This window comes from Balaenoptera physalus (genome assembly GCF_965194825.1).
Source record: "Balaenoptera physalus genome assembly, chromosome: 20".
Lineage (NCBI taxonomy): Eukaryota > Metazoa > Chordata > Mammalia > Artiodactyla > Balaenopteridae > Balaenoptera > Balaenoptera physalus.
In genome coordinates, this window is record NC_138901.1 from 23,031,856 (window position 1) to 23,051,620 (window position 19,765).

General features: G+C 45.2%; 2 protein-coding genes across 6 annotated transcripts in view; one reads left to right on the forward strand and one right to left on the reverse strand.

The window, feature by feature from the left end:
- Positions 1-9,936, reverse strand: part of DCAKD (dephospho-CoA kinase domain containing) — a 30,545-nt gene extending 20,609 nt beyond the window's left edge. Inside the window, exons 1-2 of one of the 5 annotated variants that reach the window (XM_082440995.1) lie at positions 9,810-9,936; positions 8,406-8,516 (exon numbers count right to left, since the gene is read on the reverse strand). The gene's annotated coding sequence lies outside the window, so the exon portion shown is untranslated. Of the gene's footprint in view, positions 1-2,350; positions 2,488-8,405; positions 8,531-9,809 lie in introns of those variants that run through there. The other 4 variants (XM_082440996.1, XM_082440993.1, XM_082440994.1 and 1 more) reach the window with 4 other exon arrangements.
- A 279-nt stretch (positions 9,937-10,215) lies between these two features.
- NMT1 (N-myristoyltransferase 1) overlaps positions 10,216-19,765 on the forward strand; it is a 32,971-nt gene continuing 23,421 nt past the window's right edge. Inside the window, exon 1 of the mRNA XM_082440982.1 lies at positions 10,216-10,385. Coding sequence (XP_082297108.1) covers positions 10,255-10,385 — 131 coding nt within the window. The 5' untranslated portion in view covers positions 10,216-10,254. The remainder of the gene's footprint in view (positions 10,386-19,765) is intronic.

Here is a 19,765-nt window from a genome sequence, read left to right on the forward strand (position 1 = left end):
TCAATGCTTACTGGCATGAGAAAAAAAAAAGCTCTGCTCTTTCTAGCAAATATACATGGATACATATATGAATTTTTTTTTAAAGTTCCATTTGGCTTATTAAGAGAAGCATTTTAAATAAAACTTATGTTTAACAATGATCAAAACTAGTTATTGTGGTCAATTGGGTATTTTACAATTTTTGAACTCAATCCAAAAGAAAATGTTTAATATTATGACAACACAATTTTCAAAACTGTTTTAATTTTTGTATGTATTTTTGTTGCAGAGAAGTAGGACAACAAACCAAAGACTTCGAGCATAAAATCGATTTTACTAGAAAAAAATTCTGTGGAGGAAATACAGTGGAAATACGAGCTCAAGGACGAAAAAGGAACAATGTAAAATTTCAACTGTTAAATAAAAACTGGTGGACTTCCCTGGTGGCGCAGTGGTTAAGAATCTGCCTGACAATGCAAGGGACACAGGTTCAAGCCCTGGCCTGGGAAGACACCACATGCCGCGGAGCAACTAAGCCCCGTGTGCCACAACTGCTGAGCCTGCGAGCCACAACTACTGAAGCCTGCGAGCCACAACTACTGAAGCCTGCGAGCCACAACTACTGAGCCCAAGTGCCACAACTACTGAAGCCTGCGCGCCTAGAGCCCATGGTCCGCAACAAGAGAAGCCACGACAATGAGAAGCCCACGCACCGCAACAAAGAGTAGCCCCAGCTCACCACAACTAGAGAAAGCCCGCACACAGCAACAAAGACCTAACACAGCCAAAAATAAAAAAAAAAAAAAGAATCTGCCTGCCCATGCAGGGGACACGGGTTCAAGCCCTGGTCCCTGGTCCAGGAAGATCCCACATGCCGCGGAGCAACTAAGCCCGTGCGCCACAACTACTGAGCCCGAGCGCCACAATTACTGAGGCTGAGCTCTAGAGCCCGCGAGCCACAACTACTGAAGGGCACGCACCACAATGAGAAGCCCGCGCACTGCAATGAAGAGTAGCCCCTGCTCGCCACAACTAGAGAAAGCCCCCCGCGCAGCAACGAAGACCCAACGCAGCCAAAAGTAAATAAATAAATAAATAAATTTATGTTAAAAAAAAAAACCTATATATAAAAAAAACTGGTTCATGTATTCTTTTCAAAGAATGAGGGAAATCAAACCACTATGGTATTTAGATTCCACTGCAGATTTAAGTGCCTGATGTAACAGTTTTATTTTTTAAATGTCAATATTTACAATTAACCAGAAATCATATCCTTTGAAACTTTCAGAGAAAAATTTTTGCAATCTAAAAATGGGAGAGTGGGTAGTTTTCAAAACAAAGCTAAGCTCACTGCTACTGCTGGCCTGCCTTCAGCCCTAAAGGCACAGGTACTGAGGTTCTGAACCCTTTAACCAGATTACCCAGGAGGGCACATTCAGACCTTGCTCGAAAGACAGAAGAGGATCTGGTGGGAATTTAGGGCTCTAAGGAAGAACCACCCCAACTGGCCTGTCCACTTTCTATCATCAGCCAGATCTCTAGCATTTCATCGTGTCCCCAGGCCTGTCTGCACCCTGCCAAATCCATCTGATTTATTTAGGCAAAATCTGCACAGCTGGCCCCCAAAGAAACCATATGCAAAGGCTTCCATTTCCTCAACTTTAAAACTAGGTCTTAACGTCAAAGTTCATTCGGGTGACAATTTCCCCATAACTGGGGGAGAAACATCTTTGAAAACTTCGTCAACAAACTCAGCTTCAGAGGCGCCAACGCCTCCGTTTGGGAAGCTGGGAGGAGGAGAAAAGCAGGGGGTCGGGCTGCCCTCTTCATCAGTGCATGAGTGGGAACTCCATGCCACCAATTTTTCATATGAGCAAACAGAGTCGGAAAGGTACCCAAGATCACACAACTAGAAGTGGCAGAGGCTGGATTCAAAAATCAAACTTATATCTGACCACAAAGGTCTGAAGTGCAGTAGCTCTGGACTGAACCAGAGTTTGAATTCAATTTCCACCGCCTTCTAGTTGTAAACCTTTCTCGGTTTCCACAGCTGTAAAACAGGGAAAACATCACCTTACTTAGTAGGGTTACTGTCAAGGCAATGAGCCATAGAGGTAAAATAGTATGTGCTCAATAAACTGTAACCAAGGCTTGAAAGAAAGGCGCGTACTGTACGCTACACCACGCAGCACGACTGGTGCGCCCAGAGTCCGGCGCCGGGACACAATACCTCCGGGGTGGACCCAGCTCTCCAGGCGGGGTGGCCTGGGCGCCCAAGAGAGCAATGCAACCCCGGGAGCCGCCGCCCGGCCCGGCCCGCCCCTCCCCTGGGCCCGGCAGCTCCCATTTGCCCGTGCGGCGCGCTACGTACCCGGGGCCTCTGACCCGGCCTAGGCCTCCGCGGCTGGCCCCGTCTCAGAGGCTCTCACTAGGTGACTCCCGGAGGGCAGGCGAGGCCTCAGGAGCGCGCGCACGCGGACCGGACGTCCGGCCAGCGGAAGGGGGCGGGACCGGGGGGAGGGGGCGGGACCGGGGAGGGGGGTGCGGGGGAGAGGAGAACCGGGAAAGCGCGCAGCCCTGGGGCGCTGGGCCGCTGGGGACCGCAGGGTTACTCCTCCCTCGGAGCCAAAGCCTTTCCAAGCTGGGGGAGAAAATCCGGCGAGTCCTAGCTTCGAATTCAGGACTGACCATCGCTAGCTGTGCAGCCTCTAAGCACATTCTACCTGCCAGGTCTTAAGAGCACTCTGTAGGCATTAATTATCTCATTGAATCCTCACAGTCCTTGAGGTATATACCGTCATCCCCGTTTTACACAAAAGGAAACTGACATTTAAAGGTTAATCCGTTTGCCCTCTCTTAAAATGTACGTCGGCCGCAGAGCTCATTCTGTCCATACAAGGCTAGTAAGTCACTTTAGCCTCTCACGCTCTCTCCTCTATCAAAGTGCAAATAATCGCTACTGTGCTGCTTGTTGAAAGAACTGGAAATACATAAAAGCATCTAATGGTGCCTCACATATAGTAGGTGGTCCTTAATTAACTCCTACCCTGCCTCCTTTCCCTCTCCCTTAACTGTACTTCTGCTTTCCGCTTCCTTTAAGGTAGGAATCTTGTCTATCTTCCCCACTAGTATCCTCAGTGCCTAGAACAGTGCCCAGCATAGTACAGATCCAATACACTGAAGGATAAAGTAATCCAACATCTTTCTCTGATCACTCCAGTCCCTGAAACCTTTCTCCTTGATATCAACAGCACTGGCTGACATCACCCAATAAATAGGATTGCGTCTCCTGATCAAAGGGACCATTTGGTCCAAACACCTGTCTAGATCATCTCTGCTACCTCTACTTGCACACGTCCAGTGTCAGCAAACTCACTGTCTTTCGAGACACATTCATGCTATCTTTGAAGTCCAGTCCTGGCAGTTAGAAAGTTTTTCCTTAGGTAATAACTCTCCTAATTCTAATCCATAGAGTCATACTAAAACAATTCTAATTCCTATTCCATAGCACCAGATCTAATGGCCCAGTTCCCTTCCTGGACCAAACAGCTTTCAGATAACCTCGATCTGTGGTTCTCCACCTTTTCCCTACTCCTGACACATCAGAGGGGTACTCAGACTCCCATCAGTAACCATGGCTGGCCATGGCAGTGATAGGAATAGGAAGATGCCTGCCCCTCCCCCAAGGTATGAAGCTCTTCCTGGGGCATATTGTTAGGAAACCCCTGCAAGATGATCCTGCTTTTCCCGGATTCTGCCTTACAGTATTGTGAGCTACTGATGTACAAGTGGGGGCTCTGTTTTCTAAGTAGGCATCCTTGTGGTCCAATCTGCCAACAGCAGATGCATCTCTGCTCTGGGATGATCCGGGAAGAAAGGCTGAAGGGCTGCTGCAGGTGCTTCAACCCAGGAACCTCCTCTGAACTGAAGCTCCACCTTTGCAGTTTTGAGGTGTTGCCATCAAGGGCTTTTTTGGCTCAAACACATAACCTCTGTTATTCGGGATGGCAATAATAAACTTTGAGCTGGCTCCGGCTGCTTACACAATCTCACTTCATCCTGACAATTACCTGCATCTCAGTCACCCCTGTGTCCTTAGCATCTAGCGTGATGGCTGGACTACAGAGTTGCATCAAGTTGTGTTTGGTGAACAACCTTCTGAGTCCAATAGAGATGACTCCTTTGACTCCTGGGTCTTTGACTCGCTTCTTAAAATTAAACTTACTTTCCATATGTTTATTTTAAATAAATATTAATATGCAATTAAATTTATACCATCCCTCACAAATATCATTAATATTTATCCTTTATTAAATAGCTTAAGAAAACTTTCCCAGCTGGGAGATAAAGTCCAAACTCTGAAGATAAGCCTGAAACTCAAGGCCTTCTGTAACCTGGCCCCTGATCACCTCTCCAGACATGTCTCACCATATGTTCCCCCCTGGGAAAGGCAAAGGAGGAAGGCAATTTAGTTACTACACCAGACTTTGTGTTAAAACACCAGGTTCAAGTCCAAACTCATCCTAAGTAGCAGTGAAACTTTGGACAAATCATGGCACTTCTTGTTTTCTGACTGTAAAACAGGAATAAAACCAGCCCTGCTGGGGCTTCCCTGGTGGCGCAGTGGTTAAGAATCCACCTGCCAATGCAGGGGACACGGGTTTGAGCCCTGGTCCGGGAAGATCCCACATTGCCGCGGAGCACCTAAGCCCGTGCGCCACAACTACTGAGTCTGCGCTCTACAGCCCGCAAGCCACAACTACTGAAGCCCGCAAGCCACAACTACTGAAGCCTGCGCGCCTAGAGTCTGTGCTCCGCAGCAAGAGGAGCCACTGCAATGAGAAGCCCGCGCACCGCAACCAAGAGTAGCTTCTCCTCCCCACAACTAGAGAAAGCCCGTGCGCAGCAATGAAGACCCAACACAGCCAAAAATAAAATAAAATAAACTTATTTAAAAAAAAAAAACAGCCCTGCTCACTGCACAGGGTCAAACAAGACAATTGATGGTAGGGATCAAACGAGATAGTGTGTGAGTGCATTTTGTGGCAATTTTATGCGCAAGTGGTCACTATACCGTGTGTTCCTGCCTCTGCCCCTCGTTTGTAACGTTTCTGCACCCTGAAGGCCTTATCACTTTGTTCTCACTATTCATTCATTTACTCACTCATAAATGTAATCCAACAAATATTAATTGAGGGCCTACTGTGTGCTGGCCCAAGGGATACAGAGGTGAGGAAAATCCAGCCTGTTCTCTGTCTTCATAGAACACAGGGTCTTGTGGGGGAAAATGGTTGCAAATTGAATAACCACACAAACAAAAGTAAAACTGCAGCTATGACTCCAGCTCAGGAGTGGGTCCACAGGGCCCCCAGAAACGATAATAATAATGCTTTCCTGCTTTCTCCAGGAAGCTCTTTCTAACAATGCTGCCCTAGAGATCTGCACCCCCTGCCCCACCCCTAACTTCAGTTAACTTATCTATCCAGCTCATTTAATCATACCCAGTCAGGCCTTGTTATTTTGTTTTCAAGTGCATCTGGTTTTCCCGATTTCTTTCTTTCTTTCCTTTTTTGGCTGCGAGCTTTCTCTAGTTGTGGCTAGCGGGAGCTACTCTTCGTTGTGGTGCGCGGGCTTCTCATTGCAGTGGCTTCTCTTGCTGTGGAGCACGGGCTCCAGGCGTGCGGGCTTCAGTAGTTGCGGTGTGCGGGCTTAGTAGTTGTGGCTCGCAGGCTCAGTAGTTGTGGCACACGGGCTTAGTTGCTCCACAGGCATGTGGGATCTTCCTGGACCAGGGATCGAACCTGTGTCCCCTGCATTGGCAGGCGGATTCTTAACCACTGCCCCACCAGGGAAGTCCCTTCCCGATTTCACCGTAAGTGCCTTCTGGGCAGGGAATGCCTGGCACACTCTTTCTTAAATCCCACAGCACCAGGCAGAAGGCTGCACCCACTGTTCTACAGGCTGGTGTGTCAGGGACTGTCACAGGGAGGAAGGATACCCTTCCTGAAAGTGAGCTCCAAGGGAGACAGGAAGCTGCCAGAGACCATCTCTCCATTCCTTACTTCCCAACTGAGCCCACCAGTCCTGTTCTTCAGAGGAGAAAAACTCTCTTCCTTACAACAGCCAGGCCTCTGCCCAGCATGAACTTTATCCAACAAAAATTTCATCATCTCTCTCCCCAGCTAAAAATCCTTCAGTGGCTCCCGAGTCTTCAGAATAAAGCCCTAACTCCTCAGCATGGCATCTGCATCCCTTCATGGTCTGACTCCTGGCTGCCTCTCTAGTCTCAACTTCCAAAATTCTCCTCATACTCTAAGCCGGTCACATCATTCTCGTTGTGGTAACTCCAAAGCACCCAACTCCCAGAAAGCTGGACTTTCATACCTTCTGCCTAGAATGTCCACCCAGTTTGTCTGCTTCTGCTACCAAAACTCAGCTCAGCCATCTTTTCCTCCAGGACCCCTTTCCCCAGGTTAAGGGTTCCTCCTCTAGTCTGCTGCTGCATCCTGTAGCCCCTGCTGTCTTCTGCACTGTGTTCTGTCAGTCCGTACACCTAACAACTCACTTGTGGAGTGAACCAAGGGTGGGGACGGTGTTGTTCCATCCCTAATTGTCTAGCTCCTGCCATAGAGCCTAACATGTCATGAGTGCTCCAGGGCAATGGCTGAATAAATCATGAAGGCAACCTGGCTCACGCTCTGATATGCTGGGAGCACAGCAAGGGCCTGATCTGTGAGGGATATCATGAGAAAGTTTTTCTTTGATCACCAGTAGTATTGCTGGCTTTCTGGGAGGGGAAATAACTTACTGGGTATTGACTGTCCCAGACACTTTACTAAATGTTCTGTGTACGTTGCCTCATTTCACAGATGAGGACACTGAGGCTCAGAGAGGTTAAGTGACTTGTCTAAGGTGACATGTGAAGTCAGAGACAGAGCCAGGACTTAGAACCCAGGAAGTCAGACTCTGGAACTTACCGTCTTAACCAGTATATTCTACTGTCTCCAGTAACAACCAGGAAGGGATCATGGAGGTAGGTACACTAGCAGTAAATTCCAGGATCTGCAGACGTTTACAGACACGTCCCTCACCCACTCTCTGGGGCCTGCTGTACCTCACTACCCTTGTATAATGCTCCTACCAGAATGGGTGGGTAGGAAGAGCCGGCAGAGCTAGACAGGAAAATCCTGCCATTTTAGTGTGTTGAGGTGCTCAGAAAGCCGGCAATGTTTATCTTGGAAAAAAGGAGAATTTTAGGGAACTGGATTTAATTGAAAAATATGTAACAACAATCTAGAAGGACCCAGGATTATATGTTTCTACATAACTCCATAAGGCAGAACTTGGCCGATGTTCCACCATTGAGAGCTGTCTGAAAGTGGAAGGCTGTTATGGGGGAGTGGGGATGAACAGATATGAGAACTCTTGGAACCCTAAGAAAACATCCACAGACCCAGTTTAGGAATGCCTACGTTGTACTGCTTTGGGTGATCGTCCTGTACTCATGTGACTATAAACTCAAAAGTAAACTTAAGCACCAAAGTCACATGTGGCAATATTCAGTCATCAAGTGGTCATTAAAAAAAAAAAGAAAACAACATGCCACGGAGCAACCAAGTCCGTGCGCAACAACTACTGAGCCTGTGCTCTAGAGCCCGTGAACCACAACTACTGAGCCTGCGAGCCACAACTACTGAAGCCCGTGCACCTAGAGCCCATGTTCCACAACAAGAGAAGACACCGCGATGAGAAGCCTGCACACTGCAATGAAGAGCAGCCCCCGCTCGCCGCAACTGGAGAAAGCCCGCGCACAGCAACAAAGACCCAATGCAACCAAAAACAATTAATTAATTAATTAATTTTAAAAAATTGAGTATACGAGACATTTTAAAAAAAATAAATTTACTTGATTATTTATATTTTATTTTTGGCTGTGTTGGGTCTTCGCCGCGGTGCACGGGCTTCTCATTGCAGTGGCTTCTCTTGTTGCAGAGCACGGGCTTTAGGTGCGCGGGCTTCTGTAGTTGTGGCTCACAGGCTCAGTAGTTGTGGTTCGCGGGCTCCAGAGCGCAGGCTCAGTAGTTGTGGCGCACGGGCTTAGCTGTCCGCGGCATGTGGGATCTTCCCGGACCAGGGCTCAAACCCGTGTCCCCTGCACTGGCAGGCGGATTCTTAACCACTGCACCACCAGGGAAGCCCCCTCAATTTCTTTTTAAAAACATAAAAATTAAAATTTTTATTATAGAACTATCACGAATCCTACAAAATCTAAGTGAAGATTCCAACTTGGATTCCAGAACTTTGGACTTGTACTTGCATTCTGAACTTGGTCACAACAGTCACATTACCTGCCTACCTCCCAGAAAGGCTCTCCACTGAGCAAAAACTGCTCAGTTTGCAGTGAAATACAATGCAGACTGTCTTACTTAAGCTTCGAATTGCAAGAATGGCAGGGGCCACAGACACCAGCACCATCATCCTCTACAATCACTCTTCATCAGTCACGTTTCATTAGCCTTCGTTTAACCTCTACGAATCTGTGGGAAAAGAAAATATAGGGCTGGGAATTAGAATAACAGAAGTGGGTTCTGACCCAAGGTCTGCAACTAGGTATCACTGTGATTTTTTCTTTTGCAAGCACGATTTTCTTCAAGTCTCCTTCACAAAGTCACTTAGAAAAGTTAAATCCATCTAACACATGTAAGCCTTTATTATTATCTCTGACCTCCTCCCTTTGCCTTCACTGCATATAAGGCATCGCAGCAGTCTTGGCCCTGGAGAGATGAGTGTGGGTAACAGCTCTCAGCCTGAGAGGGTGTCTTTGCCTCCCAAAGTTAAATATAAATGATTGGGGGCTATCTGCTGCTTTGGATCATATTTACTTCTGCTCTTGCCACTGATATAAAAACCAAAAGTTGACTATATTTAGCTGTTTTATTTGTTTTGTTTCCCTGAGTCAGATGGGAACTATTTCTTCCTACTCTATTCCTCTTCCCACGTTGAGAGTTTCCCAAAGGCAAAGATCATTTCCCTTTTTGGCCACTGGAGCTCTCTGATGATAAGAACTTGTCCTTCCCTCACCACCCACCATAACCCAACCTGAATGGGAAATCTCTAGGAATGGGACCCTTGTCTTTGGGCTTTGCTTCAAGAATCAGGTGCGATTACTCAGTCACAGGAGTGAGACCCAAGGGAGTGGACCACTCAGTCAAGGGTAAAAATAGCTTAAGATGTCAAAATTACCTTCTAATAACTGATTTCCTTGGGTAGATGTATCAGACAATGGGACTTTTGTGGTGGTGAAAAATTCAGAGGGCATATGACAGATCCACATTTGTACACGATTTTGCCACTTATTAGCTATGTGATTGTGCAATTTACCGACCAATCTGGGCCACATTTCTTGTCTGCGAAAAACGGCAACAGTGCCCACATTCTAGGCTTGTTGACAGCATTAAATGAGATGTACTAAAAGCCTTACCACAGAGCCTGGCATGTAAGTGCTCATTAAGAGTAATTGTGAAGGGCTGCTGCGGAGAATGAAAGGGACTGTGTGTGTGGAAGAGCTTCAGTATCTTCCGGCCAATTAAGCAGCAAGGCCTGACAGAGCAGTCAGATGTCCTTGCTAAGGATCAGTGTTCCGCATATCACAATCCACCGCCTCTCAAGAGGCCTCGAGCTACCAACGACCGGGGGCTGCCCGGAGTCCCGAGTGAGGAAAGGCGGCCAGGAGCCAACCTGGCTTCTTGCAGTAAGGGCTCTTCAAGAAGGCCCTATGCATTTGGGCTCCCACTGGGGCACAGCCGCGGGCTTCAAGGCCTCTTACTTACCCGGGAATGGTAACAGTCCTTAACGGCAGCCAATAACGGCTCACCTGTGGCCCAGACGCTAGCAAGGGCGGGATGATGTCAAACCTTGGATTTTGGAACCCACGCCCCAAACCCTTGACCTGCATTGAACTACAATTCCCAGCATGCCACGCGGCCTCCCGGGTGGTGGAAAGTGGGCCTCGCCAACCTTGGGCCGTTCTTTCTTCCCGCGCGGCCGAACTCCCAGAACTTCCGGGTAGTGCTGGCTTCCCACCCACGACAGCCTCCCCTCTTGATTTCTGGGTATTGTAGTCCATCTTGTTCCGGTTTCCAGGGAATGACCTTCTCTTAGTTACGGATACCTTCGCCAAAAAAACTACAAAACCCAGAATGTCGCGCAAGTTCCCCTCGTCCAATAGGAACCCCCCATGTAGCGAGGCGCGGAGGCCGGCTCTCGCAACTCAAGATGGCGGACGAGAGTGATACAGCAGTGAAGCCGCCGGTACCTCCGCTGCCGCAGATGATGGAAGGGAACGGAAACGGCCATGAGCATTGCAGCGATTGCGAGAACGAGGAGGACAACAGCTACAACCGGGGGTAACAAGATCCTCGGAGTCCAATTCCCATCCAGTCCCCCACAACCTGGGTCTCTGGGGTGCGGGGAAGTCATCGGGAGCTTAGTGTATTCCCACCCCCACCTTCTTATTGGCTGAGACATTGGAATCCTGCCTGGCGATTGGTTGCTGTCTTTGTCATGTATCAGGGGTGGGTGGTTAGTATATTAAGGCCCAGAGACATTCAATACTTTTATTATATACAAGTTCTTCTGTGTAATGTTCCACTCGTGTGGCTCAGGCGCGTCCGAGGAAAAGAGCATGTTGGACGATGGTCTTCAATGGCACAACACAGGTCAATCTAACAGTGCAGTTCAAAAGGAACGTTACTTATAAGGTGTTGTGTGAACAACGTGATTAGCAGTAAACGAATAATAAAACGTTTCACTGCAGTTCACCTTCAATGAGGAAATTCATCAGGCTATACCAACCATAATTATGTTGTAAAATATCACTACTAGAGAATCCCAAGATCTAAACTCACCTTATAAACCCTGCGTAATTACTGTATGATAATGTTTGGATGTATACCGTGTCTGTTGCTCCAAATAATCCATATGTTTCCTGAACAGCACATAATTAGGTCTTCCAGTATCTTTGCTCTGTTAACTTTGCGAAGTAGCCTGGAGCTTCAAGAAATTGAGTGATGGTGCTTCCTTGGACAGTGTTTGGAAGTGGGTTTAATACTGCATCTCCTGTACTTGAGGGTCTTGCCTACTGGTAACTGTTTCTCGGGTAGAATAAATGCATCAGGCGTTTGAGTGTTGAGCTTCCAAATCAGTGTTCAGTCTTGCAAGCCACACCCTATCATTTCTCTTTCGACATATTGTTACAGTGGCTGGCGCTGACGCTCACTCTCCCTATCTATATTTACATATGTGTTTTCTAACGGAAAGTCATGAGAGACTGTTTTGGATGTATAACTTTGGCTGAGTCTTTGGTAGTCTGATTTTCATAGCCATCCTGTCATTTGCTGTATCGGTTGGTGGTAGTTATGCAGGTAAAAGTAGAAGGTTGAGATCTTTGGATAAACTTTAAAGAGAAATTCTGCTACCTTAAGGCAGTGGGAGAACAAAGGATTATTTAAGTGGTTTATAAGTGGCTTGTGATGAATGCTTAGGTTAAAAGATCTAGCTTCATGTTCTTCAATCAGCTTTAAAAACCACAAGAAGAACGAAGGGGAAAAGGAAGCTTGTCAAATTTGGTTTTTATAGGACTGTGTTCTTTTGCACACAGATCTCATGTAATGAAAGCCTTGTTTTGAAGTGTGAGATTCCTGAGAAAGGAAGAGCTGAGAAAGAGGAAGTAGGAACAGGAAGGAGGGAAAGTGCAGCCCTTCTGAGTAGAGATTCCAGTCATATGTGAGAGTTCTTGAATTCGAAATTCGTTTCAGAAGTGAAAGTACGGCTTCATCTTTGCTGTGCGTGTAGTTGCTTTTAGTTTTCAATGCTAAACTGTTTCCTTGACCAGTGTCTGTAGCTCGTTAATTGGTTTATAATGTATGAATCACTTTGCAAGACTGTTTGGAGGAAACGTCTGTGTTTTATTTAAAGTACAACAAAGTGGTAACCTAAAAAAAAACCTTTGGAGGTGTGTTGTTGTTGTACATGGTTATGGTCTGGGTGAACAAATTCAGTTTTTTAGCAACCCGAATCTAGAGTTCTGTATAAATAAGTTTGGAGGTGGCAGGTGAAAAACAGAGGACCCAGCCTGGAGGACAGAGTCTAATTCTGACACTTAGAATCTGGGATGGAGTCAACATTTTTCCATTAATTGTCAGAGGAGACAGTTTTGGGAAGAAGCTGTGTGGTATGATGGGAAAAGCATAGACTTTGGAATCATTCAAACCTGTGTTCAAAGCCTGGTTCTGACACTTAATAGTCCTGTGACCTTGGGAAAGTTAACCTCCAGTTGTAAAGATTAAATGAGATAACATCTGAAGCAGCCTTCCCCCTTCCTTTTATTCTTCAAATCTTCCCTGTCCTCCTTCCCCCAGCTTGCCCCCCCCATCACATACTGTATTTTTTTTGTAGCTTTTATCATGACAGTAGTTAAATAACATTCATGTCCAGTCCGTGTCTTACCTACTGTGAGGTGTCTCAGAACAGGGATCCTGTCTTTGAGATGCCTGGCAGTTAGTGGGCGTTAATGAGTGTTTGCTGGATGAATGAATGACCAATGTTGAAGTTCGTAGCCTAGTGTTAGTGGAGCTTCATTTCTCCTTACTGAGGGGAAGGATGTCAGATTTTCTTACATGTACACTTTCTTTTCCCAAATAAGTCTCATAAGCCTTACTACAGTTTTTGTGAAATAATCCACAGATATCAAGGATCCTTCAATTTTTCATGGAAGTTTTCCACTGTTTTTTGGTTTCTTGAAATTTTTCTTGCCTTTACTTAATATTAGTTTAAATGTTTTCAAAAGTGATAAAAGAATTGAAGGGGAATATCTCCTTTTTATGCTAACAGTTCTAAAAGACAATATGCTATAAAAGTTAATGATAGTTCCAACTAACCCTGGTTCTCTTGGGCCTTTCAGGATGGGCTCAGTGCTTTACACTAATGAAGTGACATACGTTCATGCACTGGAATAATAGGAAATACAATTCTGCTAGTTCTTACATCCCTTCTTTGTGTAGAAGTTTAGCTCTTGATTTTTTTAGTCGTGTGTTTCTTCCATAATTAAATATTTGGTGAGTATAAATTTCATGTATACATATAAGCACACATGTGCACATGCGTGCACATACAGTATATAGGGGTGTGTGTGTGTGTGTGTATGTATGTATCTGCCTGCAGTTTTTCTATCTGCTATTTTTTTTTTTTAAATCCACTCAACAGAGGAAAGAAAGGAGGATAGCATTCCACCCCCACCCCCTCCCCAGTAACTTGCCTGGCATAAGTTACCGTGAGCAATTGAGTGGAGAGTCAGATTAAGATCATCTTTATGCTTTATCCCCCTGCAGGTCATGATTCATCTATGGGTTTAATTTGCTTGTTTGGTTTTTCCCCTTTTTAAAATTTTAAAATTTTTGTGTTTTTTTTTTTATTGGAGTATAGTTGCTTTACAATGTTGTGTTAGTTTCTGCTTCTTGTTTGTTTTTAGTGAGAGACATCGCTAAAGAATAAACCTTATCAGCTGGCAGTAGATTTTAATTGTGGGGTAACAAACAAGTAAAGTTTATCTGGGTGTTTTGGAAAGGGAAAACTTTTAGGCTATTTTGTTTGTAGATTTCGTTCCTAGAATTTATTCTGCAGTGTCATCGATACCACTGAGATGCTGGGAAGCCATGGATCAAGAATGCTTTGTTAAGGGATGTCTGTTTCCCATTCTGTTCTCTTACTCCATGGGGACAGGTTAATATGGGTTCTTAAAAGTTTTCCTCACTTCCTAATCATGAGATATTATCCTTTATGAAGAAACTTAAGAGAAAAGAAAGGTCTCTTTGAATGGAATTCCATAAAGCTATCCTTACTTGCTTCTGTTTTATTCTTCAGATTCTCCAAGAGTGGTTCTTTCCACATTTATTTGATGGCTTATAGCTGTATCTGGCTCTTAGAAGAAGAAATCTTTTTAGTTCCTTTTTCTTAATTTCTCTCTTCAGCTTTTGGTTTTTCAAAACTAGATCAAAGCAGAAATGAAAAGAGAAACCTCATCACTGATATCAAATAAGTGTTCTAATTTTATTTCCCAATTAAGTGGCAATTAAAAAGAAACTAATCAAGAGCTGCTTCAGAGAGAAGGGACTGGAGAGCAGAAGAAATGAAAAGTAAATGAGAGCCTATTTCAGGGAGACTGCTGCTCATGGCAAACCAGTTTTGCTGATTTTTCACATTGTTTAATGTGCTCACTCTAAAATTTCCCAGCTTTACTAAGTCTGCCATTAACCCTTTCCCTGCAGAGTCCATAAGTTTTGGGACCATAAATTTAGTAACTTTAGGAGGATGCTGCTTTAGCTCTTCCTCTTTAACCTTTTATCTGAAATCTCTGCCCTGCAAGCCTCTCTTCCAGTTCCCCAAGGATGGTGCTCTTGTGATTCTTGCATTTAAGGCACACAAAACACTATGTTCTCTCTTGAGAGCACCAAAACAAAAACGAAACTAATATTCTTCAACCGGGTGGGTACTTGCTTCAGAATTTTTTCTACTGCTGCTTTCTTTGAGAGGGAGCTAAGGAGGGTTCACTGTTGTTAAGTGTTCAATAAATGTTCTCTGTTGCTAGCATTACTATGTGCTGGGCACTGTGCTAAGCCCTTTACATGGATTATCTCATGTAGACTTCACTTATAAAGACTGATTTAGCTTTTGTAATGAGGCTTGGGATTTGCAAATCCACCTCTCCCTTTGACACCCAGGAGGCTCCATTCTGAACTTGCTGAATTTCTTTTCCCTACTACATTGACTCCTGCCTCCTGACTCTGCAGCAGTGTGAGTCCTGTCTTTGGAGGCATTCAATAACCCATGGACTTTCCCAAACTAGGGAGCCAGTTGGTGATGGAGGTGACTGGCCCCTTTAAACCGTCCTTCATAGCCTGATATCTTTTTCAGAGTTCATTCCAGTATGTGAAATTGCTGCCAGCACTGAGTCACTGCTCTGAAAATTACTGAAAATGGTCTCTGAACAGCATTTGACTTGACCTAGGAGTTGCCAGGTTACAGTCTAGCTCACCAAACCAACCCAGAGTATGTAGAATTTACATTTCTGTCTCATTCCCATTGTAAACTACTTAGTGTAGCAGAGCTTTTGTGACCCCTGAAAAACAATTTTCCTTCATGACAGGAATTGGCTTGTTCACGCTCAAAACTCTGGCTAACTATCCCAGGGAGGGCAGAGGGTGGCAGTAAAAGCAGTCTTTTGTAATCCCTTCTCACAACCTGCTGTTCTTTTGACAGGCCTCCTGGGTACCTTGATGGCAGTAGTAGAGTGTTTTTATTTTTACAGTCATTTAGGACTCACAAGCAATTTTTTATAAGAATAACTGATTGGTGGGAGTTTGCAAAGTTTGGGGGATTGCATTAAGTGATCCTGCAGCCGCAGCACGAGGATCAGCAGCTGATACTGATTGATGCCATGTGGTTTCCACCTGGGCCCCCTTGTAAATGCCATTGCATTCACCTGGCTTTGGGCCTTCTGAATACTGTATGAATAGGATTGCTGGTGAATCATACCTCATGAATAAATTGATTTGCAGAAGGGGAGTTCCCTGGTGGTCCAGTGGTTAGGACTTGGTGCGTTCACTGCTGTGACCCCGGGTTCAATCCCTGGTCCAGGAACTAAGATCCTGCAAGCCACTGGCATGGCCAAAAAAAAAAAAAAAAAAAAATTTGATTTGCAGAAGGATTTCCTGATGTCTACAAGTGGAATCAAAAGGATGTTAGAGGCTAGGATTTATTAAGTTTCTCTGGAAATTTTGAATTTTAGCCTAAAAAAATTAACTTCCAGTTTTTAGGGGTAGAAAACAGGTAACCGAAAGTCGTGAATTTTATTTTCTGAACTCTTTTTATTCTTTTGATCTCATAATCAAAACTGAACCATGGTCTGTGTTTAAGACATCGGAACCATTCGAAGTGGTTAAAGTGGAGCTTTTTTGTTTTAACTCTTATAGAAATAGAACAGGTCCTAAGGAGGGAGAAGACAATGAATAAGAAAGTTGATCATTTAATAAGAAATTTGATAATTTAAGATCTCAAACAGTGGCTCGAAAGAGCACAGCATCACCACTGCTTTCATAGAATGTTAACACAGCTGTCCTATGGAAACACTGCTGAAGATGTTTTGCTGACCCTCTTTTGGCTTCTAGCTTTTCAGGGTTTTATTTTAGTCTGTTATGCCTGGAAAGCATCAGTCAAGCACGTATTTGTTGAACTCTCAACTGTGTGCTCAGCATAACTAGGGATGCTGTGGGAAACAGCTGTGAAAGATACGGTCCCTATACCAGGAAAATTTTTATCTCATTGGGAAGCCAGGCAGCAACACATTATATATATAAAGTGTTAAATTGTGTGGGAGATCATAATCTTAAAACAGATGGACATCAATGAGAATGAGAGCTGGAGTAGTCAGGGAGGCTTTCTGGATAAAACATGGCTCACTCTCCTCATTGCCTTTCATGTCTGCTCCTCTGATACGCAAAAATTTGTTTTAGGGCTTTCGAAGGTTCTCAGATAAATTCTCACAGGGAATGAGACTTCAGTGTTTGGGGAGGAATGGGCCAAGTGGTTAGATTGGTGACTTGTCCCTGGGTACTAGTTGGTTAGTTGATGCCTCACGTCCCTGGGCCTTGGTTTCCTCTTCTGTAAACAACAGGTTAAGCCAGACGGCCCTGAGATTCCTTCCAGCTCTGGTGATTTAGCTCCCAGGATAACAACTTTCTGTCCCTCAGCCACGCACCTTTGAGTGGATTTTGTTATCAGTAGGATTAAGAGGAGGCCTGTGTCATGGACCTGCACTGCTGCTGTCATCTGGAGGTTGGCTGCTCGAGCTGCTCCTCTGTCAGCCTGCCCTTCCCTCCCACCAGCACACACTCTGGTGCTGCATTCTATTTCTAGAAATAAGTACTGAAGTTCATTTTCCATCTCCTTCCTCAGCCCTGACTTTATTTTATTATTAATTATTTATATTTTATTTTTGGCAGCATTGCGTCTTCATTGCTGCACACAGGCTTTCTCTAGTTGCGACGAGCGGGGGCTACTCTTCATTGTGGTGCGCAGGCTTCTCATCGCGGTGGCTTCTCTTGTTGCGGAGCACGGGCTCTAGGCGCGCGGGCTTCAGTAGTTGTGGCTCGCGGGCTCTAGAGCACAGGCTTAGTAGTTGTGGCGCACGGGCTTAGTTACTCCGCGACATGTGGGATCTTCCGGGACTAGGGCTCGAACCCGTGTCCCTGCATTGGCAGGCAGATGCTTAACCACTCCACCACCAGGGAAGTCCCCAGCCCTAACTTTATACCAGAGCATCCATAGGATTTCTTATATGTTTGAACTTAGAATATTTTGACCTTCATTTAAAAATGACATTTCTTGATTACTTTTCTTCTCTGTTCCTGGTTTGTCATTCTGCTCATTCATCCCATATTCGCTAGGTTGGTCGTTAATGACTTGAGTTGATCAACTTTACTTTAGAATGTACATTTCAAAATTTTTATGTGAATTCCCATCTCCCTTTCCACTGCAGGCAGCCCCTCCCCCCCCCAAAAAAAAGGGGGCAAGTTTCACTAATTCTCTGCTCATTATTTTGGAACCAAATGAACCAAAGTTAGACTTTGATTTGCTGTATTCCAAGGTTCTGGCCAATCCCTTTGAAGTATGTTAAGGTGACTGGCAGGTTTAGAGAGATCTCTGAGAGATTTCTGTTTTAATTTGCGGAGTCCCAGCATGCCCAGGGATACTCACCCAGTGGGTATGGACTCCAGGTCCCTTTAAAAATGAAGCCAAATTCTTTTGAGAAGGACCAGCCTAGCTTTCGTGGGGTCCTTTGGTTTGGTTCTTCCCAAATCCAGATTGAGGCCATCCTGTGAAATGGTATTGGCTTCCTAAGATGCTTCCTAAAGACCTACTCTCAAGGCCTCTGAGCTTGGTTTCTTATGGATAATTAAAGGTATTATAATCACCTGGAGAGCTAACCCTACTGTGCTCCTTGGAAGTCTCTTCTCCGAGTCAGTTGTCTTCCTGTTTGGGTTGTTGACTGTCAAACCATGTTGAGCTCGTAGTGTTCTCATGGATATGGCTCAATACCTGGTAGCTCAGTGACAGTGACTTTTTTTAAACTTTCCTTTGTTCTTCAGGTGTCTCTGTATTCTTGATGTACAAATTGAGACAGGATCGTTGCTCAGTAGCTGCATGTGCAAATTCAGGCCAATCCAAGGAAAATGAAAGTAGCTCTCTGGTTTTAGTTTGGGTCTTGGAGTTTGCTGGGCACTTGTATTAATAATGCATAAAACAGAACAAGAGTTCTACCCAAGGTCTGTCCACAAAAATGAGGTCCATAAAGAGATGGCTACACGGAAGTAGCTCCACTGAATAGCAAGAGCAAAGGCAGGAAGGGAGTTTTTAGTGATTTTGCCTATTTGTGAAGATGTCTACAGTCAGAGGAAGTAATTTCTTCTATTTTCCTGATGAGAAATTGTGTTTAGTAAGTATTCAGTTAGTTAATATGCAGCAGTTCTTCACTTTAACCTTTTTGATTCTTTTTTCCATAAAAACAGTTCTTACGGTAATTCATATACAGGGACCAGATAATTCATTCCATAAGCTGAAATGAATAAGGACTTATAAATTGTATCAACAGTGGAATGCTGCTTTGTCTCCTACCATCAACCAGCTTTTTGTTTTTTTTAATTTATTTATTTTTGGCTGCGTTGGGTCTTCATTGCTGCACGCAGGTTTTCTCTAGTTGCCGTGAGCGGGGGCTACTCTTCGTTGTGGTGCGCGGGCTTCTCATTGCGGTGGCTTCTCTTGTTGCGGAGCACGGGCTCTAGGCACGCGGGCTTCAGTAGTTGCAGCACGCAGGCTCAGTAGTTGCGGCACACGGGCTTAGTTGCTCTGTGGCATGTGAGATCTTCCTAGACCAGGGATCGAACCCGTGTCCCCTGTATTGGCAGGTGGATTCTTAACCACTGTGCCACCAGGGAAGTCCCCATCAACCAGCTTTTAAACCTTATAATGCTGCATACAATCCGGAGACTGAAGTGAGAATGTCTCCGGAATCAGAAAACCACACAGGGTTGTCATAGGCTGCGAACAGGCCTGTGCACAATAACAAAATTGAGACAATAAGAGGAAAGCTTTATCTTCAGTCTGTAAATGGCTTTATGGTTCCTATTCTTTGCCATGGCCTTGGGGGTTTTGCTGAGCGTCTGGTTTTAAGGCGTTTACCTTATTCCCCCTCTGAATGTTATTGGTCTTCCTTCCGTGTTATGCCTTCTGTGTCCCATTAATATGGTATCCAGGAGGTGCACTTTCATCTGGATGTCAGAACCTTACACTTCGACCAAAGTCAGGACCTTACTTGCTCTCCCTGACTTTAGTCTTTCTGCAACAGGGGCCTGGTGAGAGGCCTGGCCTCACGGGTGCAGGCACAGTTATTCCCGAGCAGGGAAGTAAGGGTGGATGAGCTAGATGGGAACTGAATGTGATGGGCCGAGGGGAAAGCGGGGCTTGATGCCTTCCAGAATAAGAAGCTGCTGTCACTGTAGGCTTTCAAGCGTGGGAGGGACTCATGGAAAGCCATTTTCACAGAGGTGCGTCCCACTGCTATGTAGAGTTTAGGAGGAGGCAGAGAAGTTGTGATGTCAGGGAGATCCAGGAAAGGCTGGAGATAACTTTAGTCCAAGTGCAAGGTTGTGAAGTCTGGATGCAAGCACTCCTA